Genomic DNA, 18,167 nt, shown 5'->3' with positions numbered 1-18,167 from the left:
TGATTTCCCTTTGTTATCTGTTACCATAGGTTACCCCTGCCTTAATGAACTACGGCAAGACTCCCTTGCTGCGTATATTTACTGATGTAGACTGTTCTTATAACCTTTGCTCAAGCGGCCTATACCGTTATTCCTGTTTTTGCTGGATCACGTGGAAAATCCCGTGATTATAACACTAGTAAATAGGAATGTGCATATTTTATCAGAACTTAATCAGTAGGCTACAAGCAGTACAACCCAGTGTTTTCCGGGAAACCGCTATTGTGTGTGCACGCGACAGAGAGAGAGAGAGAGAGAGAGAGAGAGAGAGAGAGAGAGAGAGAGAGAGAGAGATAGATAGAGAGAGAGAGAGAGAGAGAGAGAGAGAGAGAGAGAGAGAGAGAGAGAGAGAGAGAGAGAGAGAGAGAGCGAGAGCGTAGCACAGTCCGACCCTACATGTGCCGCAGAGAGAGAGTGTGGTGGGTGGAAGAGTGGGCTATCATGCTCATAGAAGTTTGTTTTCAATGCGGGGGTTTTCCGTCAACGGAATTCCCGCCGGCAGTTGAGTCGTAGCAGCCTAAGTTAAATAGTGTGGGCTATTATACAAGGGTCAGTTGACCAAAAGTGCCTGGGCTGGGCGTAGGGTTATCATCTTTGGATATAACATTTAGTTATATATCGGCCCATATTGGACAAATCAAATGAGGGACAGGAAACGTGTTGCGCTATTGGCAGCGGTGTTGCTCAACTTGACAGGTACGATATTTATCCTATTATTTTCTTTCTTCCTTAAAAACAGGTTTCCATTATATTGCATTTTATGTTGATCCTTTTGAACGTTGACTGTAGGCATCCCTTTGCAGCTGCTTTTGCAGGTCAACGTCATCGTCTCGAAAAACGATTGACATCCATGTTGAAAAGAGATGTGCGCAATTCGCTCTTGTTTTAATTGTTCAGGCTGGTCTTGTTCTGCATAAATACTTAAACTAGATATTCAAATGCAGACATAAGTCAAACCCCTTTGCGCTCCATACTGAGTTAGAAACGTCTCTGCTTTCAAACTGGCGTCCATCGCACTTAGAAATACCCATCGCCTTTCTGAATGAGATTCTAGGCTTGAGCCGCAGCAGCTGACACGTACAGGCCTACTAGAGCAAAGCAAATAAAATACCTAAAGAGGGCAATATTAAGTCACGTTTATGCCATTTTATTGGCCACGACTGTGGCCATATGGCAAGCCTACGCCTGTATCACAAGCTGAAAACACTTTAATTCGTTTTAATGTATAGGCCTATGTAGTAAATCATAAGTAAATAACTGTAGTCCAAGTTATCAGTTACTATGTTTTTACATATGACTTACATATGGCTATGACCAGGGCCACGGACTGCGGGTGTAAGTGGGACAGGCTTGGGGGGGCCCAAGGCAGAGGGGGGCCCATTGGAAACATTTTTTTTGTATTTTTTGATTGTTGCTGAAATAGTTTAATAACATAACTAAATGTCATGTGGCAATATGTCACAGCCACAGTTAAATAAATTGAAGTCTGGCGCTCAGAAGAGAAAGGTGAAGAAAGACACGGAAGGAAGACAACATTGAGGAAGTGAGGTTCTGACTTAACCTTTTTTCTAAGAAAGGTGAGCACAAACGTTTAAACACACAAGATCAACAAGAGACAACCCAAAGCAAGAGCAGACAATCGGCTACACTTTCAAATGATGAGGCCTTGGTTACTAAGGTAAAGGATAAAGTGTACGGTAGGCTAATATTGCAACAGCAGGCTGCTGATTTAAAGCAACCTAATATAAAATGAATACTAAGCCTTTATTAGGCTACATGATAAATAATAACCTGTGGCATATAGGCTAGTTAGCCGCAGACGTCATTGCATTACAAAATGGCTACATCATCCTAGCTGAGGATGATTGTATATAGGAGTATGTATTTATTGTATATAGGGCCCAGAATTTGGTGCTACGCCCCTGACTATGACTATATGCCAACTTACTCTTATTCGGTTTTAATTCACCTACGATAGTACTCTGGAAATCCAGTGACTCGCTGAGTCTGGGAACGAGCAATATAGGCTACGATATTCCCGATTCCCCTGCCCTAGAACATTAACCAATCACATCGGCGTATCTGATATAGGCGGGCCAAAAGCGTTGCTTTTTTAACGACCGGATACGGCAAGAATCTTATCTATTGGTTAGCTCCGCTGGTCTGGATACGTCACCCCTTGTATTCTTCTGATTGGTCGTAGTGTTATCCAATTGCGTGCAGTGATATTTTCAAATGCAATGCTTGGTGCCGCCCCTCGAGTTGGGCCATTTTCATTACTCGTTGCCAGACCCTACAGCTTTCTAGACATGGGTCTGGATTTCCAGGCTACTACAATAGTGGAACCTGTTCAAAAAACCTAAGCAGAATTGAATGAAATAGTGTGAAATGTAATGGCCTACCATATAGCCAAGCTACTGTCACAGCATGCTGTAACTATAGACCTCTGAAGAATAAGTCCCGTCTCCAAGGCTCCGGTTCCCTCGATCAAATGTCTATTGGAAATAACATGGGGTTTTTGAATGATCGTACATAACAAACTCTGTAGGTGGCGGAGAAGTAAAAGCTGCGTCACGTTTTGAACTACACACATTTTCCATCTAGTTTCGACTGTGTTTTTGGATTGTCGGTGCTGTTAAAGAAGTAAATTATTAATGCTAGCTACTTTAACGGCACCAAAAATCCAAAAACCCAGTTGAAACTAGATGAAAACGGTTGTAGTTGAAAACGTGACGCAGCTTTTACTTCTCCACCACCTACAGCGTTTGTTATGTACGATCATTCAAAAACCCTGTGTTATTTCCCATAGACATTTGACCGAGGGAACCGGGAGCCTCGGAGGCGGGACTTATTCTTCAGAGTTCTATGTTCAGTCATAGGGAACTCCCATTTAACATTACATAGCAATTTGACTGGAATCAGACTTTAGGTTTATCTAAAGTCTGAAGTCCCATTCGCCAAGACTTGAGGTCATCATGGGACTTGATGAGGTCGTCAAGACCATCAGACTTTAGATGAATCTAAAGTCTGATTGGATTTAAAGTTTAAAGTTCTTGGCTCAAGCTCTTTGCGATCTCCCCTCAGCGGTTCGGCTGTATCATGGCAGGACTAGTGGCAAGTTGATAACATACCAAGTTGATAACATACCAATCAACTAGGGGTGTAACGATACACTAAAGTCACGATTCGGTACGTACCTCGGTTTTTAAGTCACGGTTCGGTATATTTTTCAGTATAGCAATTTTTATTCTTTTATTTTTATTAAACAATTGGATTTTGATTTGATTTATTAAATTGTATCAAACAAATGCCAAATGAAATAAATGAAAATAGATAAAATACAATTGAGGATAAAAACACAATCAAGTCCAGGACTTATTTCCATTGTGGTACTCAACACAAAACATCAGGACAAGACAAGACACTCACAGTGTCAGAGTGTCACAGAATGTGTGATAATCAATAAAAACTTAAGTCAAAAAAATAAATCTATATTCTTTTTTTTTTCTCGGTACGTACCGAAATGAAACACGCATCGAACCGTTGGACCCGTACCGAAAAATGTCGGTACAAATGAGTGTATCGTTACACCCCTACAATCAACCATTGTTCAAAACAGGATTCCAAAACTGTTGACCCTGCAAAAAGACAAGTGAGGCAGTTAATAAAGGCCATTGAATCCCCAACTCTAACCTCCTCTCAGGTCTCCATGTCTCCTGCTGTCCACTGGAGCTTGAGCCGCCCCGCGCTGTGGTGCCTTATGGGGGCTCTCTGTCGGTCCACTGCCGTGCCCTCACGACGATGCTGGAAGACATCAACGTGGAGGCCCCAATCGGAAATAAGACCTACGTCGGAAACCAAAGTGTGACCTGGTCTGTGGAAAGGGTGTCCGACTGGGAGATCGTGGCCATGTGCTTCGTCAACCTGTTAGACAGCGACGACAACTCGGAACAGTGTGAAAAACCCATACCGGTGACTGTGTTCAGTAAGTCCCGTTCCTACGCACGTCGCAACGTACGCACGTTCCTACGCATGTCGCGTAGGACGATGGACCCAACCCGTGGTTTGCATTCGTTCTTTTACACCAAACTCTTGTTTTTTTTTAATTCGACAGAATACCCAGAGAACGTGACCATCGCGGGCCCTGCAGGCGACCTGGACGAGGGAGTCCCGCGCGTGTTTCGCTGTGACGTCACCGACGTGGCTCCTGCTCAGGGCATAAGTGTGACGTGGCTCATAGGAAACAGGACTGTGCAGAACAACGATACTTTTGCTCGCACGAAGGGCCCCAAAGACGTGCAGTCGGTCTTCTCCTATGTGCCCAGAAGACAGGACGACGGACTCCACATCAGGTGTCAAGTGACCTTCAACCTGGGACCCTCTGGACCCCAACTACCTCAGAGCTCCCAGCAGCATCCACTTAGAATAAGATGTAAGTGTGGTTATTCATGCACTACATATTATATCATATGCTTGATTTATATTAGGCCTGGGCAATAAAACAATAAATGATTGTATCGTGATAGACTTTTGATCAAAATCAATATAAAACATGTTCAATATATATCGATAAGAGACCGGACCACCGGATCTAGCAGCTGGGTTTGTTACACAAACACGGTTCCATACTTATCTACAATATTTGAGTGTTTTTCGTTGTTGTATCGGACATTGGAGTAGCAATGAAGAACAGTGGAAGGTCAAGTGTTAAGCAGAAGTGTTTAAATCCAGCATGGTAATTCCTAGTATTTTTTGTAATTCAAATTATCAATAGTTATCGATATCGATCAATATGATCAAGTTATATTGTGACATGTCTTTCAGCCATATCACCCAGGCCTAATTTATATATATTTTTTGCATCTTGCTGATTTGATTATATTTGTGTTATTAAGAACAGGTAACTGCAATTAAGGCTTAGGGCTAATTAATTATTTTTCTCTTTTTAGTCATTCTAACAAATTGACCCAAAGTTCAAGTTGACAGTGCATCTTATCGGCGTTGACATATTCCCTGATACTGTTGCTTTCAGATCCCCCAGAAAAGATCACTCAGCTGGTTGAAGACACTGAGCTTGAGGTTGGTTCGTCTAGCACACTCAAGTGCTTCTCCGAAGCCTACCCAGCGCCAACATATCACTGGGATTACTACAAGACTGGAAACGTAGAAGTGATGGCTGTAGCTGGAGGTTCCCATCTGCACATTAACAAGGCCACCGATGTCAACATTGGCAACTACACATGCACTGTGGCCAATGCTCTGAAATCTATAGCTCATACGGCTAGAGTCACTGTTAAAGGTAAGCCCAAGATCATAACAAGCAGACAACTTTTGATTTGTGGAATTACTTATTGCTTTAAAATGACTTGCATAATTATTGCTTTAGTATATTGTATAACATTTACAGCTGTGTATCAATCTCAAATAGTTTGTAAGGATAAAATTACCTTAATAGTTCAAGTCAAATTTAAACCGGTTTAGGGGGTTGTTTTCACTGCATAAATAAACCATAAGTGTAATGTTTATTTAACTTGTAGTTTCATGAAACCGTGCTACTTAAACTATTTCTTTGGGAGGATGTTGATACCTTATAAAAAAGCATGCCCCCGAGTTTGCAGCATATATGGCAACACTCACTTAATCTGCTGTTTAGTATCCGTCATATTTATAGACCCGGGTGGTGACGCGGGTTTTCGGGGGGAGGGTCGCTTCCTATACTGTGGTACTTGGCAAAGTCTGAGAGACAATCCTGAATTGTAACGTTACCCCGGTCTACCGAAATTCAATTTCCGTTTTCTCTCACGTCATATGACTGAGCAGTGTACGTCAGTGAACAGTCCGAGAATATCGAGAATGCTAAGAACATGATAAGAGGTAGAACAAAGATGTCAATGATCATAGCTATTGAGTTTGGACGAACATTTTTGATAAAGATATGTCCGAAACTAAGGAAAACGGCGTTATCCCTCTCTCGCGTCTCGGCTCTTGCCAGAAAACCAATGTAACTGAAAGTCCCGCCCTCTTTGTCGCCAATAACGCTCAATGTGAGCGTCCCGTTCAAGCGTCCCGAAGTGAGATGAAGACGCCAGGGAACGAGGTTATACTTGGCATAACTCCTCTAGCGATTGAATGCGAACGTATAGCTCTTAGTTTAGTTGGCGCTGTCGGTTGTAGCCTTAGATAAAAGTAATATTTAAGAAGACAAGACATAACGGGAGGGAAGCATCGATAATATCTAGGCCTAATGCTTCTCAAGTTTTTCCCAATGGAAGATTTGCACTGTGTTCGTCTTCTTTCAGTCGTTTTCACGTTGGAATTGTTGTCAATTTCGAGTGAGTATTCTTTTCTTTGAGGTGACAAAACAACGATTTAAACTATCGTTTTATGAGATCATGATATACGAAGTAGCCTGTTTAACCGGTGGCCAACGTTGGCCACAACACTTCACTCACTTCTAAAAGTAGCGGCTCAGTCTCTAGACATGTAAAGCCGACCTTTTCCATTTGGTAAATCAACACACTCCATAATGAAATCATGTTAATCAGTATGTTAACAACACTAAAACGATCGGCTTGACCATAATGCTTAACCATTACGTTATCGGTGAGAAACATTGTTTTAAATTGTATCCAACAAAGAATTTGTCATACAAGTGCCCACTTTCCTGGGGAGGAGGGGTATCCTTCCTGAATGACGCCATCCGTGTATGCGACATTTCTCTTTTCAACAGCTTTTGTTAAGGAAATATGTAGCGTCCAATGACTGAGGATGTTTTGTAGAAGAAAGGAGAACACTAATGATCCTTTTGTCTACTCTTCAGGTGCCGACTCCCAATGCCCTATTGAAATGACTCCGGAGAGATTGGTGATGCCATATGGAGGCCAAGGGTCAGTGACCTGTGTGAACAGCACCGAAGATGCATCAAGAAATGTGATTGCCCTCAACTGGCGAGTCGGTGACCGCATTGTTCATGGCCCTCGCTGGAACCTTCAGAAAGATGAAGATTGGGCTCCGAGGGCCGAATGTATTGCAACCTTCTCCGGAATCGGAGAGTGCAGTAAACCTTTTGATGTAACATTTTACAGTAAGTATGATAGAAGATGAAGTATTGCTTTTTTTGTCCCATCAAGCATTAACCTAATTAGCTAACAATAGCCTGTATGGAATTGCCATGGGACCATGAAGCTGTTGTTTTAACGTGCTTGCTGCGTATCCCATTGCTTCCCTAGAAACGGCAGACCAGGTGTTGGTCCATTCCGTGGGCCACACAGGCCCTATGGTAGCGGACACGGAGTACCAGCTGCAGTGTGACATCGTCAACGTTGCTCCTGTGCAAAACCTGACCGTGAGGTGGTACCAGGACGATGTGCCCCTCAAGGACCAGGGTAGGTGACCGGTTTTCAGCAGCCATGCTGAGCCCTTATAAGTGTAACCCTTATTGTTCCAGTGAAATTTGTCTGTTTACAACAGGCAGGCGAAAAAAAAAAAAAAGGGTTGCTAAGTATCTTTAAAAAAAATGCAATACAATAAAATAATACATTTATTAACTAAATAGTATCATGTTATATTGTGTTACCCAGAAATAACTCAACATAACGAAACCTTTTTTTGATATTATTCAAAAATATCTACTCTGCACTTTTTGGGTTGTACAGGTTGTGCAGCACTTGTTTGGCTAGAAAATGTTTAGCAGCACATGTTTCGCTACTGCAATTTTGATTGCTTGCATTGATTGACCTCAGACTCACTTGTAAGTCACTTGGATGACCAAGTCTGCTAAAAAAAAATGACTGAATGTGTATGCAAGTCAATATAAGGTCTGTTCCCTGTCTCTCTGTGTCCAGGCAGTCTCAGAGTGACTGGCTGCCCCCACCAGAACAAGGTGGACTGTGACCTCCAAGTGATCAGGTCCCCTGTGAACGTGTCCTCCACCATCACGGTCCGCTTGGGAAGAAACAAGCGCAGAACTCAGTTCAGGTGTGAGGCCCAGTTGGGCCTAGAACAACAACCTCTTCCACCAATGATGTCCCACGGTCTCAGCCTCAGCGTACACTGTGAGTTCTGCAGTGTTGAGGATGTGTGTGTGTAAGACTCTGAGTGTGAGTGCAACTGTGAGTGCAAGCAAGGTTTTGAAAAAGCATACTAGTTAGTTAATGCTTATAATGTGTTACATATTCATGCCGTACGTTGTCTCTTTGTGATGTCTTGGGATTAGATTATCTTCACATGCCCTAATATTTCTCTCTCTCTCTTGCTCTTGCTCTCTCTCTCTTTCTCTTTCTCTTTCTCTTTCTCTTTCTCTTGCTCTCTTTCTCTTTCTCTTTCTCTTTCCCTTTCCCTTTCCCTTCCCAGACAAGCCTATCATTAACAGCGCCAAACTACCGTCCAGTATTTCAGTCTTCAAGGGAGACCCAGCGGAACTTGTGTGTGAGGCCGACGGCAGACCAGCACCCGACATCCACTGGTTGTCAGAAAAAGGCATCCATGTATCCGGTGGAAACCTTACAGCCACGGAAGCAGGCGTCTGGACCTGCAACGCCACTAATGTGGTGGGTTCCAGCAACCGTGTAGTGGAGGTCACGGTGCTGTTGAAAGGTGCGCGCATTCTAACCCAACCTTGTTGATGTTTATTTAGTATGGTGTCATGGAGTGGCCTGTGTGGATGTCAGGAAAATGTTTTTGGTTGAAGGGTTTCTGAACATGTGGAGCATGAAGGGAAGGATTTAAAGAATGCTACTCACCATGTGCTTCATAAGGAGAGTAATGTAACAACAGAGCGTCTGTTTTTAACGTGCTTGCTGCGTATCCCATTGCTTCCCTAGAAACGGCAGACCAGGTGTTGGTCCATTCCGTGGGCCACACAGGCCCTATGGTAGCGGACACGGAGTACCAGCTGCAGTGTGACATCGTCAACGTTGCTGCTGTGCAAAACCTGACCGTGAGGTGGTACCAGGACGATGTGCCCCTCAAGGACCAGGGTAGGTGACCGGTTACCAGCAGCCATGCTGAGCCCTTATAATGATTGAACACATTGAGGCTACCATTCGGTGTGTGGGCACAAGGTTTCAAAGAGTCTGATGCAACATTTCAATATAATCAGTGTCAGTAGATTTAGCTTACAATAGGGGCCACCGATAACACGTTTTGCATCAGTGTTGTACATCATGGGTTGGCGGATTGATGAAGATTTTCGCTACATAATAATAATAATAATAATAATAATACGTTTATTATATATAGCGCCTTTCTCACACTCAAGGTCGCTTTACAGAGTCTGGGTAACACAACAGAACAACAAGAAATACAACAAAACAAATAAATAATGATTGTGTATATAGATATAGAGTCTAAGTAGTGGTGGAAGAGGAGAAGTGTTCTTGAAACAGAAAGGTCTTGAGATAGTGTTTATACAATCAATCAGAAAAGCATAAAAAACGGCAGCGCAATTTGCAGAGTTGAACAGCGATATAAACAAGGCTATGGGGCAAGGTGTGGAGCAGAGAGGGGGGTCTCCCCATCACAAGTGAAGCTCTTCATTTTTCCCAGCGATGAGGTAGAAAAAGGGATTCAAAACGTGACTCAGAGTGGTACCAATTGTAAACTTAATCTAATTACACAGATTGTAATGGAAAGTTGCACAAAATTCTTGAAAAACCCGTTCTGTCTGCCGGAACCAGGACCTCAATGTGCTAAATCGGCGGAGTGCCCCATAAACAAGGATCTGGTTGCATTGGGATGAGCAACATAATGTTATATTGTGTTACCCAGAGAAAAAATCCCAACACTTTCGTCAATTTTTTTGATAATATATTTTAAAAAAGCCATTACAAACTTTAAATGTTGAACCAGGTCGTGAAGCGCATTCTTCTTTTTTAGCAACCCCAATTTTGATAACATGTGTTTATTTTAGCAGCGTCACTTCTTGGATGGCCAAATCGGCTAAATGACTGAATGTGTATGCAAGTCAATATAAGGTCTGTTCCCTGTCTCTCTGTGTCCAGGCAGTCTCCGAGTGACTGGCTGCCCCCACCAGAACAAGGTGGACTGTGACCTCCAAGTGATCAGCTCCCCTGTGAACGTGTCCTCCACCATCACGGTCCGCTTGGGGAGAAATCAGGACGGAGCTCAGTTCAGGTGTGAGGCCCAGTTGGGCCTAGAACAACAACCTCCTCCACCAATGATGTCCCACCGTCTCAGCCTCAGCGTACACTGTGAGTTCTGCAGTGTTGAGGATGTGTGTGTGTGTGTGTGTGTGTGTGTGTGTGTGCGTGCGGCTGTGAGTGCAAGCAAGGTTTTGAATAAGAATACTCATAGTTCATGCTTATTATATGCTACATATTCATGCGTATGTTGTTTCCTTTTTTTGATGTTGTTAGATTATATTATCTTCACATGCCCTAATATTTAGTTGGTTGTCTCTTTCTCTTTCTCTTGCTCTCTTTCTCTTGCTCTCTTTCTCTTTCTCTTTCTCTTTCCCTTTCCCTTTCTCTTCCCAGACAAGCCTATCATTAACAGCACCAAACTACCGTTAAGAGTTCCAGTCTTCAAGGGATACCCAGCGGAGCTTGTGTGTGAGGCCGACGGCAGACCAGCACCCGACATCTACTGGTTCTCAGAAAAAGGCGTCAATGTATCCAGTGGAAACCTTACAGCCACGGAAGCAGGCGTCTGGACCTGCAACGCCACTAATGTGGTGGGTTCCAGCAACCGTTCAGTGGAGGTGGTGATGAAAGGTGAGAGCATGCTTACTCAATGTCGGGACTAAGGATGATGAAGGTGATCATGTTTAAAAAATATGTAAGGATAATGAATATAGATATAGGATTACTAGATACGTTTACCAATTATTATAATCTATAATATATAATTGACTGGGTAGGCCGGTGCATTGATCTTGTGGAGTCAATATCGGGTCGATTTTGAATTGGCTTGTGGTGGCTAATCAACATAACACCTGGTGTAAGACAAGAATCTGTTGGATTCACGTTAACGCTACGTTTTTCGTCTCTTTTACCCCAGAGGACTACCTGCCCCTCATAGCCGGCTTTGTGGCCGCCACGGTTCTCATGATCTCGGCCGTCTTTATTTTCTTCTACTCCATCTACTACAAGAACACAAAGATGCGCCGCTACAGTCTCAAGAACCCCAAACTCAGCACTCTGAACGGCAACGTAGCGCACAACAGCTGGGACTCGCCACTTCCTATGACCAAGCTGTCCTAGCCTTAATAGACACAGTCTGCTCCTAGGGTTAGCACAAGATGAGTGCCTCCCCGCGATGAACCGCTCTGAATGAGTTTCTCCTTCTGCCACTGGAGACGTAAGTGGTTTTGGGTAACAAGTGCCACTTGTCAGCCACGACTGGCTGACACCGGATGTTGATTTAATCCCCATCTCTTGATGTATTGTCTTATAAGTGTCCCCCTGCAACTTTAATTGAGTTGTATGAATACCACGAACAAAAGCCCCTACTAATCCAAGACAATCGTGTATACTACTGGATCGTCGCGTTTCTCAAGGTAGTAATGGGAAATGATCTCAAAGGGAATAACTGAAGGAAATCTTTATTTTATTAGGTTTTATATTTTATTTTATATGATTGTGATTGTTGGTTGCCCTGTTGCACAACTCCCAATAGTTCAAACGTTGGTTCTGAACTATCAGAAGGTGTGTTTTTCTAAGATTGCTGTTAGATTCAACTGACAAAGAGTGCACTGTTCAATTTCCTGCCCACTTCTCAGCTAAAGGGCAGCAATGAATCATTGCAAATATGATTCATACCAGCTTCATTACTATGGTTAAAATGAGCCTAGGTTTCATATTTTTAGAGAACCATGTTTCCATCACTATGCTAAGAAGCCAAACACTGTGCACTATTGGTGGTCTAAGTGCCTGGTCCTTTTATTCAATGTGCTGTGCTTGACCTTTTGGACTTTTGAGTCCTTTTGTCGTCTGCCTAATTATCTGGTATTGCAGGCGATTTTGCTAAAAACATTTTGTATATATTTTTAGATTATGTGTGTATTTTTTTATTACATTTATATGTAAAAATATATGTAAATGTACTATAAATTGGACTGCAATGGTAATGCAAATTAGTCAGATAAATCAAGGGACCTGATATGTATGTAATTTAAAGGAACGGTCTAGCCTATGCTATATACAGTATATTTTATTAATAAAGCGGTTAAGGAAAAGAAGACTGGGAAATACTGTTGCTAATGTTCAGCGCGTTGTTCTCGCATAAATGGGTATTAGGCCTTAGGCTTACTTGAGAAATAAATATATATTATATTTATATATAGGCCTTTATATTTAAATATCTCACAGCTGATGTGATTTACATTATGTCTGAAATGAATGATATAAAGATTTCTGGAAAACCAAGTGCAAGCACAAACATTGAGCCTACCTATGACTATATAACCAGATATTCTGGTAAATGATGAACTGGGTGAAGAAGGAAGAGCTAGGCGACTCTTTTGTTGATACTGCTGTGAATATACATTTGTGACTTTTTGTAAAATGTTTGAATATTAAACTTTTTGCTATTGGCTTTTTATTGATATTTTTCAGCCATGGTGTTGGTCAGAAGAACAATGTAAACACATAATGTCAATGCCGCAAAGCACCGAGGAGGGCGCTAAAGGTCCGACTAGTAGTCCGAACCCTCCCACGAGCCTTTGCGGCACACGGTGACCGCGCCCACGGTCAACACACAATATTAAACTTTACATATGTACGTGGAAACATGTATATTTCGGGGATATATATAAATATAAATCCCCAAAAATGTTTAAATAAAAAGTTACTTCTCTCTCTATATACAAATACAATGAATGAATACCAAGTCGAGTCTTTTATCAATGTTTGTCAACCAAAAAGGTTGCAACATTTTCATATTTTTGAACACCCTGTGTGGCGCTTTTCCGCTATAGGCCTACTCTAGGGGGGCCTACTGGTGCGGCTGGGAATTACCGTTACACCGTTAGGGCTTCCTCAATTCGATTCAGTTTATTTAAGAAGGGGACAGTGCAAATTAATAAAACACATGATCATACATGGGTTAAAAATGCCAGAATTAGCCAAAAGGGTATTTTTCATCTGTAGTCCCCTGGCATCGATGTTAAATGAAAATACAATTAAACAAGATAAAAAACAACAACAACATAAACAGGACGGAACCCCACAGCACAAAACAGGGCATCACAGAACAAACAGAACTGACAAACTAAGGTAAAGCATCACAGAACAAACAGAACTGACTAACTAAGGTAAAACAACAGAACGCAAAATACAAAAAAATAAACTAAATACATAGTGTGTTGACCACATTCACAACAAATTATTTTAGTGCTGACATGTATATGTATTGATCATCCATTGTCTTCACTGCTTAGTAAACGATTTGTATGTGTTTAGTTCCCTGATATGTTGTGGGATTGAATTCCATTCCTTTGCACTTTTGACGGACCAGGATGACTGACCAAAAGTGATGGTGGAGCTAGATTGTGAGTGACCTTAAAAACCAAGCACACATTGAAGTAATTTGGAGGTCTTCCCAGCTTAAAAGCTGGTACTTTTTTTGAATTGAACAGTGGTGGAAGAGTTTTTTTTTATTTTTATCTATCTGCTTGTTTGTATTGTGATTCAAGTGGCTTTAATGTGCTCAAATTGGCCTGCGACCAGTTTGTCAGACAATAATTCAGACAACTAAAAATCAGTGTAGAAAGAGTGTAGAAACATTTTGGCAGCCTCTGTAAACATGTAATTTCTGATGGAACTGCCTTGGATCTGCCATGTACAAAAAAAACGGTATCATCTACATACATTATAGTTTCAACCTCAGGACACACAGATCAGGTCATTAATATAAATACTGAACAAGAGTGGACCAAGAATGGATCCCTGCAGCACACCAGTGGGCAACTGCAGTGACTTTGATCTATGATTATTTATGGAAACTGGAATATATGATATGGAAAATATGATTCCACCCATTTTATTGCAGATTTACATTACAGAAATTAATTTTGATATCTTGGTAAGGAGCACTTTATGATTGACCGTATCAAAGGCCTTCCTAAGATCAAGAAATACTGCACCTACAACACCACCCAAATCAAGAGAGAATTTTATTTTCTCTAACAAAAGACATGTAGCTGTCTCTGTTGAATGTTTGGTCCTAAAGCCAAACTGCATGGGGTGGAGAGAGGTTGGGCTGTTGTCAAGATGGTAAATAATCTGCTCAGCTCATTTTTCAGCAATTTTGGATGCTGTCGAGAGAATACTGATCAGCCTATACTTACTTAGGGATTTTAGATCTCCGGAATTGAAGATTGGAGTGACAATACCTGATTTCCATGCATTTGGAAACTGTCCAATTGATATTGACTGATTAATAATAAATGTAATAGGATAAGCCAGAACTGAGCCCAGGTATTTAAGCATAGTCGAATCCATCCCAAACACATCTTTTGCCTTAGAAGGTTTGAGGGACCTCATCTCAATAGCACATTGAGAGACGATTTATTGATAGGCCTATTAGTCCAGTTTACACATTGGACTATGTTTCGCAGCTATTTCACCCAATGCCACACGGTGTCCTTGATATTATTTCAATATCAGCGATCAAATAGTGTGACATATTGTCCGAGTGTCTTTACACCAAAACTAATTTGAACGAACTAATCAGTCCAATTTCAACGAGCTACTGTGTTTAGTCAAACCAACATCACCGCGGTTCGCTTCTCTTCCTTTATTACCCTTTATATTAGGCTTATACAGTTATGGAACGAACAAATAATAAAGAATCAAGCTGTTAGGAACTCTTGCCATACTACTCTCTGTACATGCCGATGCGTCTCATACACAATAACATACAGTTTACTGTATGCCAATAGGTCAATATTACTACAATTTGAATTGAGTGACTTCGCGGAAATCTCCAAACAGGAACCAGGGCTGACGTCACCGCAAAACCAAAATAGTCACCTCCTTTCATGTACTCTACTCTGCTCGCATGAATCCGCCTTCTAGCCTACTATTATAAATACATAACGAAGTTTGAGCGCACCTTTGTGAAAGTAGGCAGGTGGTGTTTATGTGACATTGAAGTCCAATACCCACCTGTAGGCAGTTTACAACATGTGGCGTGTACGTGCGTGGTGGTTCCTTATTGTTGAGGTTACTCTTTCTGTTTCAGGTAAGCGCTGCGTTGAACTTTATTCTTTTTGGGTCAAATCGATGGAAGAGCACGACTGCTATTGTGAAGCGGGGTTAAAGCAGCTGTTGTGATATGTCTTATAATGTAAACATCCTCGAATGTTTTTTGGGTGTAGGCCTACTGTGTAGTTAGTACTACGGCAGCAGTGGACCTAACGTTATGTGCTATTGATCATGCTTCATTGTGTGATGTTTCAATTCGATTCGGTCAATGATTCGTAGTCCGATGATACATTATTTTTCAAATCGCTCGTTAAACCTTTGTTTCCCACCACTAGGCAATTCGTGTCCCCTCGAACTGAGCCCTAGCAGTGTTGTTGTCAGGTTCGGAGACCCCGTCTCCGTGAACTGCAGCACATCCCTGGACGAGTTCGATGGAATGGGATGGGAGGCGACAGAAGGAGGCACATCCTTAACAGGAACACTAAAATATGTCACATGGACATTAGCGTCACTTAAGACGTGGTCAATACAACCACAATGCTACATAACTATCCACGATTACAACCAATGTGTGCAAAGTTTAAAAGTCACTGTCTACAGTAAGTACAACATTATATAGGCTACCTGTCCAGCAACATTGTTTCAAATTGTATGGCCATTTTATCATATACATGAACGTGTGTGTGTGTGTGTGTGTGTATATATATATATATATATATATTATAAAATAGACTATGTTTTAATGTTTTGCTTTCAGAAATGCCGGACAGTGTGTCAATCTTCAGGCCAAGCTTAACTGGAGCCATGGAGGCCGGTAGGACTTACCGGCTGCAGTGTGACGTCAGAAACATTGCGCCAGTGCGAAACCTCTCCTTGACTTGGTACAGAGGAAATGAGATCATCCAGACTGAGACGCGTCACAACGACATTGCCACACCTCAGAACGAGTCATTTTATCTGCCAATAACCCCCAAGAAGGATGATGATGGACTCCAAATCCAATGCAAAGTGCAAATGAATCTGGGAGTTTCTGGCCCTCAATGGACTCCAATAATGTCAGAACCATTTGACATGGTGGTCAACTGTGAGTCTCTCACGTCACTTGCTTCACAAACACTGTAGTTGGGTAAAACTTGATATAAGTTGGAATTCTGTTCCTTTTTTATGTATCTTTTTTTACATTTCTTAACTATTTCCCATTTTGATTTGTCAGAGTGCTCTACGACAAGCCATGAAGGTTGTGTGTTTTATAACGTTGTACTCCCTGTAGATCCACCGTCCTTCATCAGTCCTCAACAGCAGATCCTGGACCTTGCAGTGGACGATAAGCCCGTCTTGAACTGCACTTCTGATGGGAACCCCCAGCCTGGTTACCGCTTGCTGTCCCCTGCTGGCTCTCTGGAGGCCCCAGAGAGCCAGGGTGTCTTCAGGCCCTCCTCACCCCTGCTTCCTGGCACCTACAACTGCACAGCCACCAACAGTTTGGGCTCCGCGACCAAGGTTTTCATCGTCCATAGGACTCGAAGTAAGTTCCCGTTATTGATATTTTGATATTTATATATTATATATATTGATATATTTTGATGGTTCTCAGTGACGACCCTAACCCAACCCCCGCCCCAACCCTAACCCACAGACTACCTTATTTTTCACCCTGTCATTCTTCAGCAGGTAGCGCGGGGAAGACTGCAGGGATCGTAGTGGGAGTGCTGGTACTTGTAGGGATTGCATTGGCCGGTGTGGTTTATCACAAGCAGCGGTCGTCCACAGCCTAGACGAATCTGGAGCCGCGAGCTGGGAGGTCAGCGACTGTTACGTTTGAAGATTGTAACATAAGCTTCCTTCTCCCACAGAGAGTTCTGCAACGTTTTGGCTCATAGTTGGACTGGGTTCTGCCCTGGCACCGGTTCTCATTGGCGGTACAGTTTGGGCGACGAGAAGAGGCCATCCACAGAGCTCTCTCCCATCAAAGATTTTGTGAATAGTAATTATGAAAGATTAAATGCATGCATATAGTCACCAACACTTTTTATGTTGTCTTGATGATTTTTCTTGTTATTTTAATGTCAAGAACCACTAACACGGAGGAAGTTTTATAGTCATGATGTTGTTGTGCACTGTTGTGAAAAACAACATAAGAGGTCACATTAATTTTTTGTACTGTATTTTTTTATATTGTCAATTTGTACGACATTACCTGGGCCGTATGAGACATGCATGTTTCTTTGGTTATTTTGAAGTGCACTTTTATAACTTGATTGTTTAACATGCTTGGGTTTATTTTTTTTAAGCCTCATGTTATTCATAATTTGTCCTTTGCCAAATAAGTATTTTAGCTTTCTGAAGCTCACATCTTTTAAAAAACATGTTTTCTAGTATGCACTGGTCCCCTGTTTTCAGTGATTCATTTCAATGTGTTGATGATGTTAGAATATTATGTTTTGGTTACCATTTATGGAGTGTTTTTTGAATATATATATATTTGTAAGATGCGAATGGATCACTTTGTAGCATTCTCAGACTGCATACTGATTTAAGCAAAGTCAAACCAGTGTTTTGCACTGAAGCATGTTTCTCTGCAACCTTTTGTCACCCCCTTGGACCTCTCTTTCACTCTTTCATTCTAGAATCCATTAGCCAGTGCCAAGACAGCCATACTAATTAGTGCAAACCAATGTGAATGTAAAGCAAAGACTGAGGCACCCTTCCTGTCGTGGGAATATAAAACATTTTTCACAATTGCGTCCTATATGCTCTCATTTCTTCAGTATTGGATTTTGTCACTTATATAACAACTTGTAAGATACACTTGGAACCAGCCTGAAGTCAGAAAGATATGTGCATTGAGATTAGCATGTTTGCTTCCCATGCATTCAATGATCCTTTTTTGATTAACTGATGTAATGCCAGGGCTGATGTGCTGTGCCGGATTGTAATCACAGTTGGAGCCCTGAAAGGAAA

The 18,167-nt window shown here is 41.9% G+C and overlaps 1 protein-coding gene across 1 annotated transcript; it reads left to right on the top strand.

Annotated features, from left to right (window-relative positions):
- The first annotated feature begins 450 nt into the window (after window positions 1–450).
- On the top strand, window positions 451–17,326 carry LOC311381863 (intercellular adhesion molecule 5-like). Its single transcript, XM_084488483.1, has 17 exons — window positions 451–735; window positions 3,743–4,024; window positions 4,154–4,471; window positions 5,072–5,338; window positions 6,860–7,123; window positions 7,269–7,424; window positions 7,884–8,093; window positions 8,392–8,634; window positions 8,862–9,017; window positions 10,041–10,250; window positions 10,536–10,772; window positions 11,059–11,254; window positions 12,977–12,999; window positions 15,542–15,805; window positions 15,964–16,290; window positions 16,477–16,731; window positions 17,060–17,326. The coding sequence occupies exons 1-17, from the start codon at window positions 681–683 to the stop codon at window positions 17,185–17,187; spliced, it is 3,591 nt and encodes a 1,196-aa protein (XP_084344609.1). The 5' UTR covers window positions 451–680; the 3' UTR covers window positions 17,188–17,326.
- The last annotated feature ends 841 nt before the right edge of the window (window positions 17,327–18,167 follow it).

Source organism: Micromesistius poutassou (assembly GCF_964030765.1).
Source record: "Micromesistius poutassou genome assembly, chromosome: 1".
NCBI lineage: Eukaryota > Metazoa > Chordata > Actinopteri > Gadiformes > Gadidae > Micromesistius > Micromesistius poutassou.
This window is presented reverse-complemented; position numbering and strand designations above follow the sequence as displayed.